Source organism: Grampus griseus, assembly GCF_964374135.1.
Source record: "Grampus griseus genome assembly, chromosome: 11".
Taxonomy (NCBI): Eukaryota; Metazoa; Chordata; class Mammalia; order Artiodactyla; family Delphinidae; genus Grampus; species Grampus griseus.
This window is the reverse complement of record NC_139005.1, coordinates 95,476,945-95,499,283: the sequence shown is the minus strand read 5'-3', so window position 1 is coordinate 95,499,283 and position 22,339 is coordinate 95,476,945. Positions and strand designations below refer to the sequence as shown.

Sequence of the window (22,339 nt, the reverse complement as noted above, 5' to 3'; positions counted from 1 at the left end):
CACACGCTGCGGACCAATTAAGCCTGTGCGCCACAACTACTGAGCCTGCACGCCATAACTACTGAAGCCCGCATGCCTAGAGCCCGTGCTCCGCAACAAGAGAAGCCACCGCAATGAGAAAACCGCGCACTGCAATGAAGAGTAGCCCCGCTTGTCACAACTAGAGAAAGCCTGAGTGCAGCAATGAAGACCCAACTCGGCCAAAAAATAATTAATTAATTAATTTTGAAAAAAGAAAATTAAATTTAAAATGAAGGCGGAGGAGTCTAAGGGCTGATGAAAATGTCATCCAATTGCCTGCCTGAGCCCCGGGCTCCCACAGGCCTGGAGGTGCTCCCTGGTTCCCTAAGGGCAGCCCGCTCCCCTGCCCACCCACAAAGGCAGGCCAGGCCCTGCTTTACCTGGTGAATGATTCCAGAGCCAGGCCTCCAGAAGCCCACGCCGTACTTGGCACCTGCAGATGCCAGGAAATTATACACTTCCTGGTTTATATCCTATGGAGACAAATCAATAACCAGGTCATTAGTAACACAGTTTGCTCATGCCTTCCCCCCTCCCCCACCCCTCCCCTCTGACTCTGAAATGCTGGCACTGTGAAGACAGGCCCTCTCCTGGAGGCCGTCTACAAATAATTCCAAAAGGGCTTGGACGCTGGCCCATAGTCTCAGCTGGCAGGCCCAGGAGAGAGAGCAGGGAACAGAGACAAAGTCCAGTTCTGTGACACCTGGCCAGGGAGTGGGTCCAAAACAAATCCCTTCCCTGCCCTGGGTCTCAGTTTCCTTATTTGTAGAAGGGTCCCTCTGGCACTCAAGTCCTCAGCCAAGGCCAGCAGTGAGGGGTAAGCATGGGACTACAGGACTAACTGGGACATGGTGTGGGGGAGGGGAACTCTCAAAGGGAAGCAGTGGGACAGAGTGGACAGCCCGGTCCCACCACGCCTCATGTTGGGTGTTGTTTCTCCACTGGCACCTCGGATGCCTCATTTGCAATCCTGGCTGACATTTACTGAATGTCCACTACGGAAATGGCACCACGCTAAACATCCTCACAACTCAGGGGAAGTATGTCACCAAGCCCATTTTACAGATGCAAAAACAGAAACTCAGAGGTGAAATAACTTGCTGGAGATCCCAGGGTTAAACAGAGGAGCCAGTGTTTGAACCCAGGCCTGTCCAACCACAGAGCTGAGGGCTACGTTGTAACAGAAATAAGGCTACCTCCCTTACAGAGACTACATCTCAGAACACCTAGACCACTGTCTGGCACACGGTAGGTGCTCAACACTGGGTAATATGTTTGATGGGCCCCAAATGAAAGACCGTGAAATGGACCATGCTCTGAACAAACAAAACAAAAAACGGGATGGTACCCACTATACCTATAATTCAGAGACAACTTCCTCGGGGGGAAGGAAAGGCTTCCCACCACACGGATGTAGGCCAGAGTTTATCTGGAAGACATGGCATGTCCCTGGATAGGTGAGACCCCAGGGACTAAAGGGATGGGACCATAGCACACAGCACAGAGCTGCAAAGGAGGAAGTAGGAATAGAGACCTGCTAGGAATAGAGACCTGCTAGCCTCTGGGTGTGGGACAGCCGCGCTCCAAGACAGAGGAAGGACTCACTGTGGATTCCGCTGGGCCCTCCATAAAACACTCTCAATACCGTGCAGCCCCCTTCATTTAAACTCCACACCAACCATGCATCCTTCTGAGGGCCCGTGTAGTTCCCCCAAGTAAAAGAACGGCAGACAAGAACTTAGGTATCCAAGGCAGTCTCTTTCTGATTAATAATATACTGGGTTTTTCGTTTATAAATCAGTCACCAATTGTAAAACTGGTACTGAGGGCAGGAGGCAGCTGGTTGTGTGTGAATTTGCTCATGTGTCTGCGTGTGGGAAGAGAGGCAGCGCGGCGGCCAGAGTGGTGTGGCAGAGTCTCGACCAGAACTCAGCCTAGATACTTCTCTGGTGGTCTGTATGACCCTGGACAGGTCACTCTGCCTCTCTGAGCTCCAACCAGAGGGACCCTTTACAAATACATGTAAATCTGCCCATATCCCTCTCCTGTGTAAACCCCTCAGCGACTCCTAGGAGGGCGCCCACAGTCCTCAAGGCCCTGCCTGCACCTGCCCCCACCCACCTCAGAGTTCCAGGCCCACAGGGCCCCTTCCAGCTCCACAAAAGTACCAGGTTTCTTCCTCCTCAAGGTCTTTAGGTCATCTGTTCTGTCTAGAACGTTCTTGCTTATCTGTTCACATCTCAGCTTACATGTTACATCCTCAAAAGAGGCTGTCCTTTCCCCAACAAAGTCTAAATCAGACATCTTTCTTATACTTTCAGCGTTCCACACTCTCCCAAATTGGCAGTTACCAATTTGTGCGATTGTTTAGCTTCTGTCTCCCTACTGGACTCTAAGATCCATGAGGGCAGAAGGCAGAGCCCCTGTCTGTCATGTTCACACTGAGTCCCAGCACCTAGCACAGTGCCTGGCACATAATTAATGTTCAATGAACATTTGTTAAATAAATGAGGGAATGGGTCCTGAAATCCTATGATTTTGTGAATCTCATCTCCAGAAGGTAGATTTTAAAACTATAAAGTAAGGGGAGGGCCAGACCCTGAAGGTGGTGGCCCTGCTGCAGGCAGTCATTCACCCCTAGGGCTGAAGAGGACCCAGTTCCCAGCACTGAAGGATCCCCTGTAATGTTACCAGTTACCACCACCGCTGCTGCTAACATGGAAACCACCAGACAGAAAGCTGGGCTCTTTCAGCTGAGTGGAGCCGCTGTCCCACCAGGACACAAACGAGCAGGCCAAGGTAGGAAGAAGGGGCTTGAATGGGAAAGCTGCCCTGAGCGTTTCCCATGGGTCTGAGAGGCTCTCTGAGCCGTGCTGACCCTGGGAGCCGAAGCACTTTCAATTGCATGCTCTGCTGTGCCCAGCTGGGCTGCAGCCCTGCCAGCATTCAGCTCCTGCCAATGGCCCCCCAAGAGCAGTGCCCACTTCCATTGCGAGGGACGGGGAGGGGGTGGGGAGGGTGGAGGCCCAGAGCTGGGAGAGACCTGCTATTGCCAAGAGTAGACACACACAAAGGCACCACAAGTAGAGCCTGGAGGAAGGAGCACAAATTTGGTTTCATAAGAGTGAGGGGAATCCAAGGGGAAAACTCTTCAGTGTGGCATCCAGCCCCTTCTACCTTGTTAAGTGAAACTCACAGAAGAAAGCCCACAAAGCGGGTCAATCAGTAAGAGAGGGCCCTGACTGGGAGAAGGGATAAGGGTCTGGTCCTAACCTCGCCCCCATGCAGGTGTGGGACTTGATGCACGCGCCTTGGTCGCCTCAAATTTACCAACAGCGACACTATTCGCCTCCCTCCCTGACAAGGTCCCCAGGGGCCAGGCGAGAGCACGAGTGATCACATGTGATGGTGGCAGCACGGGAACTAAAAAGTCCCTTCTCCAGAGCAAGCGGCAATAGGTATCAGAACCTGACATCTGCATCACTTTTCTTATAAAGTATTCTGTTTTATTACAGAAGAAGGACCTGAAAAGAATACCTTTATTATGGTAAGATTAAGGATGATTTTTGTTTTCTTTAGGTTTTCTCAGTATTTTCTAACAGCTTCACAAAGGGCAAATGGTATTTTTCAAAGTAGAAGAGAGCAAAAATAAATTAAAAAAAAAAAAAAACTAAACCAAAGAGTCCATTAGAATTTGGGGGTAATGCCCTAGTTCAAGGGTTTTGTCTCTCATCCCATGTCACACCCACTGGCCCCCTCCACGCCCCTCCCACGCTACCTTCGGCTCACCTTGGCCCGACGCAGGTCTTTCTCACCCCCGAGCTGGGCCTCGATCAGATGGTCACAGTGGATGGTGGACGGCACAGCCACCTTGGGCAGTCCACTGCTGATGAACTGCAACATGGCCATCTGGGCCGTGGCATCCTGCATGGCCACGCGGTCAGGCCGCAGCCGCAGGTAGGTCTTGCCTCGCTCGATCTCCTGGTGGGCCGGGTCATCCAGGTGTCCATACACGATCTTCTCTGAGAGGGTCAGAGGCCGGTTCAACCTGGCGGGAGAAAGGAGGGATGGCCTGGGACCAGCTGCATGGGCCCCCGTCCGCCACAGCCATTCCCTCTCCGCGCACACGGCGGGCACCCTGCACCCCACGAGGGTGGAGACGAATCGGTGCTGCTCACTGTGGTAGCTCCAGCACACGGCACAGCACCTGGCACTCGCTAGGTCCAAAACCACTTGATGAATGCCAACATCACAAGAGGCGGCACTGTTTTATTTTTCCCTGAAGTATATTTGCTTTTACCAGTTAATTGCTATTATCTGACGGGCACCTATTCCGTGTATGTCTCATCTTTTAATCCTTACTGTATCCTTGTCATTTAGTAAAACCACCATGAGGTAACAGAGACCCAGCAGAGTGATGTTCGAAGCTCAAGTTCGCAGCCAGAGTCTCACCTTGGATGCTCTATTTCTCTCTGTTCACGGCCACCTCCCCCGTGCACTCAGCCCCACTGAGACAGAGACTCTGCACCAGCACCCCTCACCCAACCTGCCTCACGCTCCGCCCGCAACCCTCCGCCTCAGGTGCTAGAGGCCTTGTTACCCTATTACGCTAAAGCCTTTCCTGCTGGCTCCACTCGCTCTCACCCCATGAAGACAGGTGTGGCTGTCAGCTCTCAAGAACAGAAGCTGCCTCTGGCCTCTCACGAGCCCCTCTTCCTAGACCCTGTTTCCTCGTCAGAGCCCCCGGGGAGGTGCCGCCCGGGCAGGACTCAGCTGCCTCCTTGGCACAGCCTCCCCCCCACCCGCCCCCACCCCCGCACAGACTGAGCTGGGCGCGGGTCAACTCTCACCCCCCCTCCCCTGACCTTGAGGCTCCCTGCTGCTGCTTGCCACTGCAGCACAGCTGCCACCCCACGTGCCTGGACCTCACACTCTGCCTCCCGCCGTTCTCAAAGCTTAGGCCAAACCTGAAGGCTCCTCGGGAGGGGCACAGTTCCACTCACACCCAACGAGCCACAAAAAAAAATATATGGGACGAGGAGTCAGAGGCTCTGGGTTTAGACCTGACCCTAGTACTAAACCCACCGTGTAACCAGATAAGCCACTGCCCCTTCCCAGGGAGCTCCCGTCTCTAAAGTCCAGGGCTCGTATTGGAAAGAGATAACAGATAGCACTTATATAGCACATACTTGTTTTTAAACAGCTTTATTGAGATATAATTGGTGTGTAATTAACCGCACATATTTAAAGTACACAACTGGTAAGTTCTGACATATGAATACACCTGTGAAATCATCAGCACAGTCAAGATAATGAACACTTCCATCACCCAAAAGTCTCCTTGTCCCCTTTTATAATCCCTCCCTTCTGCCCCATCCCCAAGCAACCACTCACCTGCTCTCTGTCATTATAGTTTTATCTTAGCACTTACTTTCAGCCCAGAGCACTCTGATGTATATAACTCACTTTATCCTCACAACACAGATGAGCAAACTGAAGCACAGTGAGGTGAAGTAACTTGACCCTCCCTGGTCATGAGCTAGTTACTGAGTGGAAGAGCTAGAATGCAAGGAGCCACTGTGGCTTTATACTGTCTCTCAATAACATCTGGAAACTCAGAACAGGGCCCGGCCTGCAGTTAAGTGTTCCATTACTATCATTACTGCTGTTGCTATTACCAATACGACTCTGCTGGGAAAGCAGAGAAATGTCCTTCTGCTAGTCTGGGTTCTAGCCCCTCACTCCCAAGTTTACCTAACCCCTTGAGAGCAAGAGTTTCCTAGGGTGCTGGCTCTGTGGGCAACAGCAGAGCAACTGGCAATTCTAAAAATCTCTCAGTTCTGCTGTCATGAGAACCTTGAATAAAAATAGCACTGGCCTGAAGTACAGCCTGCCCCCTTTTTGTGGCAGCATCTCCAAGGCTGGTGTACAGGCAGTGACTCACTGCACAGCCCCTCCTTCTGCGTCCAGGGGAGGTGAAAAATAGCACATGAGCTTTAAAACCAAAGACCTTGACAGCAAATGCCTGAAGTTGTATAAAAAAGCCTGACAATGACAAAAGCCTAAGGACGAGTTCATCACCACATTTCCTTGAGGATTAACTGAGGATGGCAAGGTGGGTCCTCTATGTCCATCTGTCCCCCACTTCACTGGATGACAGAGGCCCAGTTCCCAGGAACAGAATCAGGCCCCTCTGTCACAGGGTGGAGGAATCGTCCCCCTGCAAATCCCCTGGCCCTCTAAAACACTCTTACATCTATTTTAATCCACTAGCATCTTTTTAGAACAGCCTCACTTATGCTTTCTTTCTCTGTGGAAGGGTTTCTCAACTATGGCACAACTGACAGTTTGGGCCAGATGACTCTTTAGTGTGGAGGCTGTCTTCTGCACTGTAGGATGTGTGACAGTTTTTTTGGCCTCTACCCACTAGGTAACAGTAAACCACTCCCCACCCCAGGTTATGACAACCTACAATGTCTCTAGACATTCCCTAGGGGACAAAATCGACCCCTCACCCCACCTCCAGCAAGAACCACTCTTCTATGGCAACAATGAAAATGGAACATCTCTTGTCTGTACTAATCTGGAAAATGCTAAAAGTTATTGATTGGACTTTCTGGTTAGTGCAGAGTTGGAATAAGAAGGCAAAGGAAAAATTTTAGGGGGAGGGTTAATTTTGCTGATAAAAATTAAAACCAAAGGGCAGTTTTTTGATTAATTTTTTTAAAGCAAAGACAAAACGGTGAACACTTTTTTGTCAAGTTATCTCAAAGCAAGCTTCTATGTTAACTCTCCTTCTAAGCATGATAAAGAGCAGGGGAGAAGTGTTTTGCAGACTAAAGCAAAATCTATTATTTTTCCACTGAGCTGTGATCTGAGAGCTCTAAGAATAAATAGTGTTTTCTGGTGAAAAAGTATTTTATAAGGTTGCACAGTGATGAGGACAGTGGTTTCAACCCTGACTACACATTAGAACCAGATGGGAACCTGGCCAGCACTTCTCACATTTTGATGTGCACTCCAGTCACCTGGGGCTCCTGTTAAAACTGCAGATTCTGACTCAGTGGGTCTGGGGTGAGGCCTGAGGCTCTGCATTTCTAACAAGCTCCCAGTGCTCTTGTTGATGCCCATGCTGCTGATCCACGGGCCGCATTTTGAGCAGTAAGGCCTACACCACCTGAATCAGATGAACATCCTTGATGTGCATTAAGAGGTCTTTATTACAATTAGGTGATGCCAAGTTGCAGGTACAGCAGATAAAGACTAAGATAGTCCCTTACCTGTAAAACTGAAGTGAGGATACCAGTAAAGAGGAAGCAAAGTGGCAACAGAGAGCAAGTGTGGCACAGTGGCCAGAGCACTGGATGAGAGCCTGGAGACCAGGTCCCATCACTCACTCACAGTGTGGCTTTGTCCACCTGAGCCCATTCGTCAGCTATTACTGCGGATGGGGACACTGTGTACTCATACTGGTTCTCTCGTCCTCCCAGGGCCATGTCACCAGATAGGCAAGCGCGCAGCTGTCTGCAGCCATTCAAGTTTCAGGCGCAGCGCTGGTTGGCACTACCAGCCCCCACTCCGCGTCCTCTTGTGGTATCTTATTCATCCCTCCTGTGCCAGCATCTAGCCCAGAACCTGGCACACAGAACAGCAGTGCAAAGACAGCTGCCATTTTATCAAATGAGCAAAGAGAGGTCCAGAAAAAAAATATGCTCAAGATCCCACCTGAGATTCCTGCTGAGTCTCAAGGCTGAGCTCTCCCCTGGGCTTACGCACTGAAGGGGAAATATATGTATTTCTGAAGTCACTGGGCCCGGCAGATCCCAGAGAAATGGCCCAGGGCTAGTCGTCTGTCCTGGAAAGAGTGGGTGGAAGGTTCGGGCCACAGCACCGAAGAGTGCCTGAGACCTTCCCTAGGGCCCACATCTCCAGGCTTCTTGCTAACAGACTTTTCCTTGGCAGAGAGGACAGAAGGTCCACCACTGATCTGGAACACCCTTCCTCAGCAGGGACCGCTGTACCCTAAATGACTCAATCCTGCCACCACCACGACCAACCATCCTTCCCCAAGCACCTCCTACGCTGCCCGAAAGGGGCAGGCGGCACCAGAAGCACCAACACCCTCTCGCAGTCTCCGCAGCTCGCCCTGCAGCCTTACCGTTTGCGGACGACGTTAATGTTCTTCTCGAGCAGGTCATAGCGGATGTACTCAGTGGGCTCAAAGTGGCTCATGGCCACCTCGGCCCGCTGGCACAGGACCGAGGCCACATGGTACTGCCGCACACCCAGGGCTTTCTGCAAGAAGAAGGACAGCAGCGACTGTCAGTGGAGTATTTAGAGCGGTCCACCCCTGAGAGACAGCGCAGAATGGTGAAAAAAGCAAAGAATTCAAGTGTCAAGAGCTATTCAGTGACTGCAGCCTCAGTTTCCTCACCTGAGGCACAGGGATGAGACAGTAGCCAAAAGGAACACAGCCTGTGGTAGCAGAAAAGTGTAAGGGATTTACAGTCAGAATTTCTGCATCAAAGTCAAATTCTGTCCACTTAAGAAAATCCTCTATCATCTGAGGACCAGAAAAGTTGGGCAATGGGGATACAACCAGCTGTAGCGATCATACAGTTACTGGGAAGGTTGAAGGAGAAAATATGTGGACGTTCCCATTAAGCTCTGAAGCACCACCCAAATGGTAGCTGCTATCCTGCCTGCCCTATAAGTTCCTTGGGGCTTGGGATCAAGCTCTGTCTGTCTTATTCATCTGTATCTGGACTACCTGGCACATATTTGAGATTTAATAACTAATGGTTGAATAGATGGAAAAATTAGTGAGGAAAACCTATGCATGAGCTTTGGATGTTTCCTCATCCCTTGAAAAGGTGGTGCCTAATCCTGCTCCCCTGGAATGTGCAGCAGACTCACCGACTGACTGGACAGAATGGCACAGTGATACCAGGGGACCTCTGAGGCTAGGCCGCAAAAAGGATTGCTTCTGCATGGCTCTCTCTTTCTTTGATGGCTCTGGCGGAAGACAGTCACCACCGCTGTTAAAACATTTCAGCAGGGCTTCCCTGGTGGCGCAGTGGCTGTGAGTCCGCCTGCCGATGCGGGGGACACAGGTTTGTGCCCCGGTCCGGGAAGATCCCACATGCCGCGGAGCGGCTGGGCCCGTGAGCCATGGCCGCTGAGCCTGTGCTCCGCAATGGGAGAGGCCACAACAGTGAGAGGCCCGCGTACCGCAAAAAACAAACAAACAAACAAAAAAACAGTTCAGCAGTCCTCAGAGAGGCCCACCTAGAGAGGAACTGAGGCCTCTTGCCAAAAACCAGCACCACCTTGCTAGGCGTGTAAGCATGCCATCTTGCAAGCCAGTGCTCCAGCCTCAGCCCAAGCCCTCAGATCACCAGGGCCCTGACCGACAACCTGGACTGCAAGTTCTTGAGCGACTCTGAGCCAGAACCACCAGCCAAGACGCTCCCAAATTCCGGGCCCACAGGAACTGTGAGCGAGAAACGTGTGTTGTTGTTTTAATCCTCTAAGTTTGGGAGCAACGACTTCTTATGCAGCAACAGATAAGCAACTGTTATGAAGGGGTCTGTATTAGTTCATTTTAAACTGTGGATGACAAACTTCACAGGGTCCATTTTGACCAAGGAGGAATAGATGAACCCAAAGAAGCGACAGAGGGAAAGAACAGTGGTGTTCGCCGTCTAGGAAGCCATACCCTTGGGCAAGGAAAGAGGCAAAGCTCAAGCCACTGCCCCAGGCTCCCTTCTATATGTCACCAGAACATTTAAAGCCAAATCCTGCCGACCTCAGCATCTAAACCAATACAAATGCACAGCTGCCACTCGCTGTTCAGGTGGCTGGTGAGGAGGGCAGACCCTATCAGGAAACAGCACCCCACCCGCCACCCCCTGACCTGCCACAGCAGAAGCGACCTCCCAGTGCAGACTGCAGATCCACCTGCCCTCCAGCTAAAAATCCACCAGGGGACCCTCACTCTCTGCCCTACTGGGTAGGGGTGAAGAACTCACCAATCAAAGGACTTTCCTTTTTTTTTTTTGGCTTCACAGCATGTGGGATTCTAGTTCCCCGATCAGGGAACAAACCTGTGCCCCCTGCAGTGGAAGTATGGAGTCTTAACCACTGGACCGCCAGGGGAGTCCCAAAGGACTTTCAACAGCCTGTGCAGAGGAGGAATGTGAGACACTGCAGCTGCAGGTACGGCCGCTGCTGCCTGCCGCTGCCATTACAGTGGGAGGCCCAGTGCACAGCGGCAGTCGGGGGGACCTGGACTTCAACCTGGCAAGCCATTTACTACCTGAGCCATCTAGGACAATTTACCCTCTCTAAGTAATCATTTCCACACAGTGCTATTGTGAGGGCTAGGAGGTAACAGAAAGTACTTGGCACGGTTTCTATTATTACCCCTGTGCATTTATAAGCATACATTCAGCCTCCTCTGTGTTTTTCACACAAATGAGAAGCTATACAAGTTGTTCTGCAACTTGCTTTTTTCATTTATCAACATATCTTTGACATCTTTCCAATGTTTATACACAGATCTATCGCTCTCTTTTTGTAAATTAATTGCCCTTAACTTCAGTTTCCTTAGAAATAAAAATGAGTAGAACAATACCTAGTGTCTGGCCCAGTAAGCAAAACAAATAACTGTAATCATAATTATAGTGTAGAGAAAAGGTAAAGTAGCAAATTCCTAACAGTAAGGGGACAATTAAGCAATCTATGGACACATATCAATACTTAAAAATAGATTTAAGTAATAATGCTGATTGGAAAAAAAAGGACAAAATAATATGTTCATACAGAATACAACTCTGGGATAAAAAAAGAATATTTATTAGTGCCTAGTGTGAGATGAGCACCGTGCTAAGCATCTAATCCTCACAGCCGCCCAGTGAAGCGGCGTCTATGATTAGCCTATTTTCCAAGTGAGGCAACTGAGGCTCTCATGCAGTGACCAAGGCCACAGAGCAGCAACCAGGACCCAACCCAGCCTGACTGGCCCACTTTCTGCTATTGCCCCAGGCCCTCACCCGAAGCTTTGCCCCTAAAATGGAGAAAAACTCAATAGTGTTAATAACAAATCAACCAGCTACATGCTCAGTCCTTAATCATGACACTGCTCTGCTTACCAACTATGTGCAAATGTCTGTTCACAACAGCTAGCGCTGCCCAAGAGGACTTCCTGCCACGATGGACACGTCCTAGATCCTCACTGTTCAATACAGTAGCCACCCACCACGCGTGGCTGCAGGGCACCTGAAGTGTGCTGAGGTGACTGAGGAGTGGAATTTTTAATGTTACTCAACTTTAATTAAAGTTAAGTTGCCACATGGGACGGCTCAGGTTTATACATTAATAAGGATGGAAAGAGTTTTTAGGAAGCCTGAACAACCTGAATGTTCATCAAGTCAATTTTTCTAAAAAGCTATTTGGACCCCATCCCATGCCAGGAGTTCATCATCCCACACGACCACCAATCCATTTCTGAAAAATTTCAAAATATTCTCCCTCTCTCTGTTTCCTTGCACAGTCTGCTTTTTCAGGTAGCGGGGGCGTCTGCCCTCTGGACGGTATGAAATAAACGCAACCATCTTTCTCAGGATATTGCTTCCCAGACCTGAGGTGCAACAGAATCTCCTGAGTTTGTTAAAAATACACAATCCTGGGACTTACCTGGTGGTCCGGTGGTTAGGACTCGGCACCTTCACTGCATGGGCCTGGGTTCAATCCCTGGTTGGGGAACTAAGGTCCCGCAAGCCACAAGATATGGCCCAAAACAACAACGTAACCCTAAACCTTACCCAGGTCAATAACTCAGCTGAGGGCGGGGGTCCCTCAACTATCTGAAGACAGGACTTACTGTCCTCTCTAAACTCCCTCTTCTCTAGGCCAAGGGTAGCCCTGAGTTTTTTCAACTTTTCCTTTACGTGGCATGTTTCTAAGTCCTGCAATAGCCCAACCATGCCCTGTGCTGAGGGCAAAGGGACAGTCACTTCCTTTGCTGAGCTCGTGGCTGTCCACCTCACTGCTGACACATGCATCACTCCCTTCCTCCTAACCCCTCAATAGCCACCTTCCTCACTGACCGCTCAAGCCACACTGTACTACAGACTTGGTTTTCTGTGCAGAGCTCTACCTTAATCTTGGTTTAATTTCAGCACCAGTTTCTGTCTACCTCCAGCCCTCTGTGGTCTACAGGAGTCTGGGTCAGTCACCCCAGGTCCTGACAGGCTGGCCTTCCCAGTGCGTGTCAGCCACACACACAGTAAGCACAACTCTCAGGCTGTTCATTCAAGTTTCAGTACAAATGTGACCCATTCCAGGCCAGGCTCCCCAGGGTGGACGTTTGGTCAAGCCAACAGTTATCTATTTAGTGACAATCCCCAGGTCCGGGTCTTCAACCCACAACAATAACCACCTGACTGAAATGTCACTAAGCCATCGCTTCTGTTTCGCGACTAGGGACAGCCTGACTGACCCGTCAGTTGCCCTACAGAAATCAACACTCACACTCCGTTTCACTAATCTAATCGCAACAAAAAAGTAAGAAGATGTTAGCCTGGCTGTGAGACCTTAAGCAATTCACTTTGTTCCTCCAGGCCTGAGTTTTTCACACCTGTAAAGGGTGAAATCTCAGCCCTGTTCCCTGCTCCAGAGCCGAACTGTGAGAGGTTTAAAGTGTATGAAATGTCATGTATAACTCTGAAGAGGCTGATCACACTAATATGCTTACCCAAAGACTGACTTCAAGGGCAAGGGTACCATGTATCATTCATTCAGGACCACATATATCTCACATATAAAATGAAGACTAGGCTATGGGTAGTCTTAGAATAAAAATAAAACAGCCTTACTTATTAAGTACCTGCTCCATGCCAAGCATTTTCTGTGCCTAATTTTGAATTCCATAGTGGTACAAGGTAATTGTTATTCCCATCTTACAGATTTGGAAACTGAAGATCATAGAGGTTAAGTCAGAAATCTTACATGTGACAGTGAATCCAGGATGCAAGTGCAGACCTGTCTCTTTCTAGGATAAGCCAATTCCCCTAGATTCTGCTACCCGCTAACCCCACATAGCCTATCCTTTCCCATTGGAAGGTAGCATGGTGTGATGGTTCAGATTGAAGACCTGTAGTCAGATTGCCCAACCCAGCAGCATCACTAACCTGCTGTGGCCCTAGAGAAGTTATTTAGCCTCACCAAGCCTTAGCTTCCCCACAGAGAAAATGGAGATAAACGTGTTAATAGTAAATGAAATAGTCTACTTTAAGTGCTTGGCACAGAGCGGGTTCATATGTGCTCAATGTATGTGATTTTTTTTAAATTAATTTATTTGTTTTTATTTTTGGCTGTGTTGGGTCTCTGCTGCTGTGCGCAGGCTTTCTCTAGTTGCGGCGAGCGGGGGCTACTCTTCATTGTGGTGCGCAGGCTTCCCATTGTCGTGGCTTCTCTTGTCGCGGAGCACGGCTCTAGGTGCATGGGCTTCAGTAGTTCTGGCGCACAGGCTTAGCTGCTCCGTGGCATGTGGGATCTTCCCGGGCCAGGGATCGAACCCATGTCCCCCGCATCGGCAGGCGGATTCTTAACCACTGCACCTCCAGGAAAGCCCTCAATGTATGTTATATTGTATTATTTTCATGGAGGAGACAGACACACAATTAGATGTGATGAGGTTGTGCTCCTTTTCTGGATTCTGGCAGAAGGGGTATCCTCTTCTTTTGCTTACTGAAAACATAACTTTTGGCTGATCAGCATTTTTCAGAAGCCTTAGCTCATCTGGGCCTTTGACATTCTTGACCCCTTTCTGATGTATTCCAGCTGCCACAGTGTTTCTCCTTAGTTACTTGCCCTCCTTCCAACTTTGGCTAAGACATTCTAAAAATCTAAGCTGAGCTCTGTAGCAGCATCTCTTCTGTCTCTCCTTCAGACTACTTGCAATTTGTTAGAATTTGCCTTGGAAAACCTCCCATCTCTCTGAAACCCCTTCTGCTTACGGGATCCTGGCAGAGAGACCTCATCTATTTGGTCTCTGAATAATTCAGAAACTTGCTTTCCTCCAGGGCACCAAACATGCTGAACTTCCGTAGCCAGTACAAAGTCTAAAGGGATCTGCCACTGGGCCTTTGCACATGCCGTTTCTTCTGCTTAGAATGTTCTCTGCCCACCTCCTTCTCAATCTACCCTTTGTGTAGGTAATTCCCATTGATCCTTCAAGTTCCAAATTAATTTCACTTTCTTAGGGAACCTTCTTGAACTCTCAGCCCAAGCAGAGCCTCCTATCATCTATGCCCATTTACTACTTTCTGACGTTCATTCGTGAGATGATATCTGCCTCCACTAGTCTGTAAGATCCACTAAGGGAGGGATTGTGTCTGTTCATTCATAATAAAATTCCCCATGCCTGAACACCAGGTCTGATACACAGGTGCTACATAAATATCAGTTAATTAAACCAATGAATGTTGCTTTTACTTTACCAACCAGTTCTTCCTTATTGAGCAAGGTTAAATACAGAGCAAGTTTGGTTAACCTTGTGAGAACAAATAGTTAACAGGACAAATCAATAATTTGCCAGGCTCAGATGCTTGTGGTTAGACTGTAAACAGGTTGAACGTTTTTGAAAAACAATTAGGCAATACCTATTAAAATGTAAAACGTTTGTACCTTTTGACTAGCTTTCCCTCTTCCAGGAAGCTATCTTATAAAAATACTCACTTAAATGAGTGTAGAGACTAGCAAAGACGCTCTCTACATCACTGTTTTTACTTATTTATTGAGACAACTGTTCTTTATCTAGCTTCACATTTGGATTGATGGTCTTCGTTGCCACGTGCGGGCTTTCTCTAGTTGCGGCAAGCAGGGCTGCTCTTTGTTGCGGTGTGCGGGCTTTTCATTGCGGTGGCTTCTCTTGTTTCAGAGCACAGGCTCTAGGCGCGCAGGCTTCAGTAGTTGTGGCTCACGGGCTCTAGAGAGCAGGCTCAGCAGTTGCGGCGCACAGGCTTATTTCCGTGGCATGTGGGAGCTTCCCAGACCAGGGTTCGAACCCGTGTCCCCTGCACTGGCAGGTGGATTCTTAACTACTGTGCCACCAGGGAAGTCCCCATCACTGTTTTTAAAAGAACAACACAATTGTCCAAAAACAGGGCACTGATTGAATAAATTCTGGTTCATCCACGAAGGAATGCCATTCTACACCTTTTTAAATATTCAAGAGTAAGATGATGGTGGTGGTCTAACAACATTGTGAATGTAGTTAACGTCACTGAAGTGAACAGTCAAAAATGGTTAAAATGTCAAACTTTATTATGTATTTTACCATGATTTAAAAAAAGAAGTAGAGGGGACTTCCCTTGTGGCGCAGTGGATAAGACTCTGAGCTCCCAATGCAGAGGGCCCTGGTTCGACCCCTGGTCAGGGAACTAGATCGCACATCATGCTGCAACTAAGAGTTCGCATGCCGCAACGAAGGAGCCCACCTGCCACAACTAAGACCCGGTGCAACCAAATAAATACATAAATAAATATTTTTTTAAAAGAATATTTAAAAAATAAAAAAAAATTTAAAAAGAAGTAGATCTACCTTTACTGGCAGGAAAAAAATTTCATGACACATTCAATGAAAATAAGAAATAGCAAAATAGTGCCATGGTATGGGCCCATTTCTGTATAATAACAGTAATTAACAAATGTAAATATGTTTAGAAAAAAATTGACATGATATGCCTAAACTGTCCACAGCAATTATCTCTAGAGATTAGAATTATGGGCACTTTTATGTTCTAGGCTAAGTATTTCTGTAACTTTTAAATGCTGCATGATATATGTGAGTTTCTTTTGTAATCAGGGGGAAAAAAAAGAATGAACAAGACAAATTGGTGCAGAAAAGCATGCTGACTGTAGTGTAGCATACACAGCAGGATCAGTCAGGAGCACTTAGACAATAATCAAGCGTTCTGGTTTTTAAAAATGTGCAAACCCTTTGTTTCAGCAAGTTAACTTACAGGAATTTATCACGACTAAGTAAAAGGAAAAAAATGTACCTTCACACTAGAGGAATCTGGTTACCACCAGCTCAACCCAGAGATCAAACAGCATCACCAACAGCAAGACTACCTTACATTCGTGCCTCCCGATGGGAAAGCGTCACCTATGAAGAATTCTTGTCAAAAAACGTTTAACCTGAATCTAAGAAAGCTTTGGGACCTTACTTCCAGTTTAAGGGAAATGTAAGGAATAAAAGAATAATCAATTACATCCAGAATGCGAAAGGTCTACGAGAATCTGGGCTAGTCCCTTTCAAGTCAATGTCATGGGGAAAAACGGTGTGTGTGATGGGGTGGGAGTGGGGAGGTGCTGTTCTAGATTAAGAGACTAAAAAAGTAAAATCAGGTCTTCCCTGGTGGCGCAGTGGTCGAGAGTCCGCCTGCTGATGCGGGGGACATGGGTTCGTGCTCCGGTGCGGGAAGGTCCCACATGACGCGGAGCGGCTGGGCTCGTGAGCCATGGCCGGTGAGCCTGCGCGTCCGGAGCCTGTGCTCCGCAACGGGAGAGGCCACAACAGTAAGAGGCCCGCATACGCAAAAAAAAAAAAAAAGAAAAAGAAAAAAAAGAAAAAAAATCAATGCAGCATGAAAATTTTTTTATCAGGTCTTGATTTGAAAAGAGATAGCTACCAAAGACATTTTTGGGAGAAGTGGGGAAGTTAAGAAAATGATACTGTAGTTATATAGCTAATTGACTTAGTTTTAAGAGATAAATGTTGAAGCTTTTAGGAATGAGGTGTCACAACGCCTTTAACTTCTTCTGAAATGGTCCAGAAAAAAAAATAATAAAAAATATATAGATGGGGGGGTGGGATGAATTGTGAGACTGACACATATACACTATCGATACTATATATAAAATAGATAACTAATGAGAACCTATTGTATAGCACAGGGAACTGTACTCAATGCTCTGTGGGGACCTAAATGGGAAGGAAATCCAAAAAAGAGATATATATAAACGTATAAGCTGATTCACTTTGCTCTACAGTAGAAACTAACACAATATTGTAAATCAACTATACTCCAATAAAAATTTAAAAATATATATACAGATGAAGCAAATAAGGCAAAATGTTGATAACTGTTGACTCTAGATGGTAGTTATACGGGTGTTCTTTGTACTATTTTCTACTTTTACTTATGTGTAAAAATTCATGACAAAAAATCTTTTAAGTAAGGCATCAAGTATGGTTAAATCCATGCGCTAGACATAATGGCTTAAATTTCCTTCTTGATTTTTTTCTAAATTTTCCAAATTTTCTACAAATGAATCATTATAATACTTCTTATAATTAGAAAGAATGTAACCAACATTAGTTTTTAATTAAAAAATGCTCAGAACCAAAGATAAATATCCTTGCAGACTGCTTGCTGTGGACTAAAAGCAAAATAATTCAATCTTTTCATAAAGCAGCTTGTCAATAAGACATCCACAGGAACATCCATACCTTTGATTCAGTAATTCCATATCTGAGACTCTATCTTCAAGAAATAACTCCAAGTATGTAAAGGAAATGAACATTATAAAAAATGGTTTAAGACAGAAAATTATTTTCTCCTATAATTCCCCAAATTTGTATTAAGGTAATACTGTGTGGATGGAAAGAGACTGACAGCAAGCTGTTTTTAGCTGATGTAGAGAGAACCAAAGTTCCCTAATATCACTACAGGTTTCTTCTTGAACTCCAATTTTGAAATCCAACATTCGGGTGAAGGTATCAAGCTCAGAGTGCCCGCCCCATGGGTCATTTCTCTGTGTGCAGTATGGTGGACAGTGAGATTCCCCCTGTGACAGGAGGTGGTGGGGGCCAAGAAGGAACATTCAGGGGTTGGGAGTCCAGAGATCTGGCCTCCGAGTTCGGTCACAATGCACCCCTGTACAAATAATCTAGCCTTTCTGTGCCTTCTTTTTCACTTCTTTCTTTTTTTAAAAAAATATTTATTTATTTGGCTGCGCCAGGTCTCAGTTGCAGCTCGTGGGATCTTCGTTGCCGCATGCAGAATCTTTAGTTGCAGCATGTGGGATCTTTAGTGGCGGCATGCAAACTCTTAGTTGCAGCATGCAGGATCTAGTTCCCTGACCAGGATCGAACCTGGGCCCTCTGCACTGGCAGCAAGGAGTCTTAGCCACTGGATCACCAGGGAAGTCCCTCCATTTCTATAAAATGGGAGAAGCAGATCATTCTGGCTGCATCAAAATCACCTGGGAGGTTTCACTGAAACAGCTTCTAGGCCCTAAGGGCTCCCAGACCTCTCAATCAGAATCACCTGAGGTGGAGCCTTAACCATCAATAAAGATTACAGGTTACGCTGATACAGCCATATCTGGGAACCACCGGACTAGACGTTCTCCAAAGTTCCTTCCAGCTCAGAGATTCTATAAATGTTCCTCCCCAGTAAGCAGGCATCAGATAAACCCACTTACTCCCAAAGGCCTAGGGGAAAGCATAGCAACGGCAGAACAGATTAATCTGTACCAAGGAAGAAAACCCCCAGAGCTCAGGTCTTTCTGGAGTAGCCACAGCCTTCGCCTTCATTTACACACAGATGTGGATGTAAAGGTATGCATATGTGCACACATCAAATGCAACCCAGGGTGGTGTCACAGAAAGCACAGCAGATTCAGAACGCTACCCATTTATTATTAGCTCCCTGCATGGTCAAACTGTTTACTCTATTTTAAAATACTTATAAAATATGGAGAATAATCCCTGTCATTTAACAAGTAATGCCAGAAATTGTTTCCACATGGCTCCCAAACTTTTTCAAGTTAAGGCCCACGAACAAAGTAATTCTTTTTGGTAAACAGACCAGGTTGCTGCTGGAAGACAACTGGCAGCCTTAGTTGCTGGGGGATGGGGGGGGGGTCATTATCTCTGCACACCTGTATGTTATTCGCTACGGCACACCTGGGGAAAGCTTAGCTGTACCACACTAGACTCTAGAACACCACCACGCTCTCCCTGCCCTCAAGACCACAGTACGGTGTGATAAGACAAACAGAAGGTGTGGTAGTGTGTTAGAGTGGCTATTGTATGCGTTAGGTACAGGGGAAATACGAGTGGTCGAGTGAAAAAGAGGCTAAGGCCTCCTCAGGGCTCAAACAAGATCTTGTTTGGGTTCAAATCAAAAACATTGGCTACAGATGCAAAAACCAGAGAGACTGAGTGATCTGCTCAAAATCACATGGCATTTGTGGAGAGTCATCAGGGAAGGAGGAAGTCATTCAAAGTCCACTGTATCCTAGCAACATCCATATACTGGCCACAGGATGTTCGGAGCTAAAAGGAGCCTTTGAGAGGGGACTTCCAAATTTTGACTGAAAACACACAGGCACAAAACACATTTTATGTTGTGGCCCAGCAGCAGGTACTGAGAGTGTGTGTAATTCACACGAAGTTTCACTAAACAATACCTGACGTGTGCAATGTACACTGATACTTTTTATTCTCTATTATTATTTTCATTGTGGTAAAATCTACCATTGTAACTATTAAATGTACAATTCAGTACATTTACAATGCTGTGCAACTATCACCACTATCTAGTTCCAGAACCTCTCCATCACCCGAAGCAAGCCCCGGACACACTGAGCAGCTGCTCCTTTTTCTTTTCGCCCTCCCTGTCCCAGCTGCTGGCAATCACTGACCTGCTTTCTGTTTCTATGGATTTGTCTGTTCTAGATATTTCATGTAAATGAAATCATACAATAGGTGGCCTTCTGTGTCTGGCTTTTTTCATTTAGCATTCTGTATTATCTTTTTTTGAAGGCCACTTGCACCCCATTAATTTCATGATCCAATAACAGGTCGACATAGGCAGTCCGGAAACACTATCTTAGAGAACTTCCAATTAAAAATATTAGTTACATAAAATGTATGGTGATGGACGTTAACTAGTCTTATTGTGGTGATCACTTTGCAATACGTACAAATATATAATCATCATGCTGTGTACCTGAAACTAATACAATGTTGTATGTCAATTGTAACTCAATTTTTTAAAAAATTACATGGGCTTCCCTGGTGGCGCAGTGGTTGAGAGTCCGCGTGCCAATGCAGGGGACAGGGGTTCGTGCCCTGGTCCAGGAGGATCCCACGTGCCGCGGAGCGGCTGGGCCCGTGAGCCATGGCCGCTGAGCTTGCGCGTCCGGAGCCTGTGCTCCGCAACGGGAGAGGCCACAACAGTGAGAGGCCTGCGTACCGCAAAAAAAAAAAAAAAAAATTACTTACAAACATCAAAGGCAAACAGCGACAACGAATGACAGTCAGCGAAGGCGTTTGCAGAGCATCACCAGGCTCTCTGCAGCATTCCACCTACTGTACCAGAGGACCCCAAACCTCAGCCCACCCACTTGATGCCTGCCTCACACAACTATCCACCAGGAAAATGGAGAAAATAAAGACAATGTAGCAAGTTTTTTTAAAAACTCAAATTTATTACATTTAAAACATGTTCTTTGTTCTGAGTCTTTCCTTCCTATACTTTTGATGTTAAAAAGGCCCTTTTAAGAAATAATGGTGATAACAGAGAATGATATAGTGGTTTTTTGGTTTTGGTTTTGGTTGTTGTTTTGGTGTCCTTACTTCAAAAAATTTAAAACCTGCAACCTCACATTGATCCTCTCAATTCTGTCTGTACACTTTGGTGCCCTCTATCACGCAACTTTCCCAGAACAAGACTGTCTTTGGGGGATAGTAGCAGTCACTGGAGAAGTAAGATACAAGGATGAAGAAAAAGCTAGGTTTTTACATTAACTTTATAATCTCAGTAGCAGCCAGAAGTATGAGAAATGATAAGCAGGGCTGACTCTGGTGAAAAACACCTATCTTCACTGTCATTCTCTCTGTCTCCCCTCCTTCCTACCACCAAACCTTACCCATTTGTTTACTCATTCGTCTGTCCATCTATCAACTAGTTACTGAGTGACTACGGGTGCCAGACGCTGTCTGAGGCACTGAGGATACAGCAATGAACAAAATGGTCCAATACTCCCTGCCCTCTTGGGACTGACATTCCGGGAGGATAAGGGCGGGGAGGGGACAGAGAAGTAGACACAGAAACAAGTAAAACCTCAGTCAGACGTCGGTAAGTGTCATGAGAGAATGAAGCAGGAGCCCTGGGAGAGGGAGCCAGGGAAGTAGGGGGAGGTGCAATTTAAAGTAGGAGAGTTGGAAAGGGCTCCAGTGAGAAGGTGACATTGAACAACAACCTGACAAAAGGTCAACCTACAGGTAATCTGAAGGAAGAGTATTCTAGACAGAAAGTTTAAGGATCCTCCAAAGTGAGGTAGTGCCCATTGTGTTCAAAGAACAACAAGGAGAGACATCTGTATACCCACGTTGATAGCAGCATTATTCGTAATAGCCAAAAAGTGGAAGTAACCCACCCAAGTGTCCATTGATGGATGATGGAGAAACAGAATGTGGTACATACAATGGAATATTAGTTAGACTTAACAAAGGATTTGTAAAAGCCTAAAAAAGAATCTGACACATGCTACAACACAGATGAACCTTGAAGACATTATGCTAAGTGAAATAAGCCAGTCACAAAAGGACAAATACTGTGTGATTAGTTATATGAGGTACCTGGAGTAATTAAGTTCATAGAGGCAGAAAGCAGAAGAGTGGGTGCCAGGGGTTGGGGGAAGGGGGAAATGGGGAGTTAGTGTCTAATGGTTACAGTCTCAGTTTGGGAAGATGAAAAAGTTCTGGAGATGACTGCTGGTGATAGTTGTGCAACAATGTGAATGTACTTGATGCTACTGAACTGTATACTTAAAATTCTTAAAATGGTAAATATTTAAAAGTAAAAAATATATAGGGGGGAAAAAAAGGAACAGCAAGGAAGCCAGTATGGCCAGAGCAGAATAAACAAGGAGGAGTACAGTAAGAGGTAAGACCAAGATTGCATAGGACCTAGGGACTTCCCTGGTGGTCCAGTGGCAAAGAATTCACCTTGCAATGCAGAGGACACAGGTTCGATCCCTGCTCAGGGAACTAAGATCCCACATGCCATGGGGCAACTAAGCCCATGCGCCACAACTACTGAGCTCGTGCACCTCAACTACAGAGCCTGCGTGCCGCTAACTACAAAGCCCACCCGCCCAGTCTACACTCCACGAGAGAAGAGAAAACCCGCACGCCACAACTAGAGAGAAGCCCATGCACCACAATGAAAGATCCTGCATGCCTCAATGAAGACCCACATGCCACAACTAAGATCTGACACAGCCAAAAATA

General features: G+C 46.9%; 1 protein-coding gene across 1 annotated transcript in view; it reads right to left on the bottom strand.

Moving 5' to 3' along the window:
- Positions 1-22,339, bottom strand: part of ACO2 (aconitase 2) — a 52,242-nt gene that overhangs the window by 15,610 nt on the left and 14,293 nt on the right. Inside the window, exons 2-4 of the mRNA XM_082665492.1 lie at positions 8,180-8,316; positions 3,811-4,069; positions 402-494 (exon numbers count right to left, since the gene is read on the bottom strand). Of these exons, the coding sequence (XP_082521618.1) occupies positions 402-494; positions 3,811-4,069; positions 8,180-8,316 (489 nt within the window). The remainder of the gene's footprint in view (positions 1-401; positions 495-3,810; positions 4,070-8,179; positions 8,317-22,339) is intronic.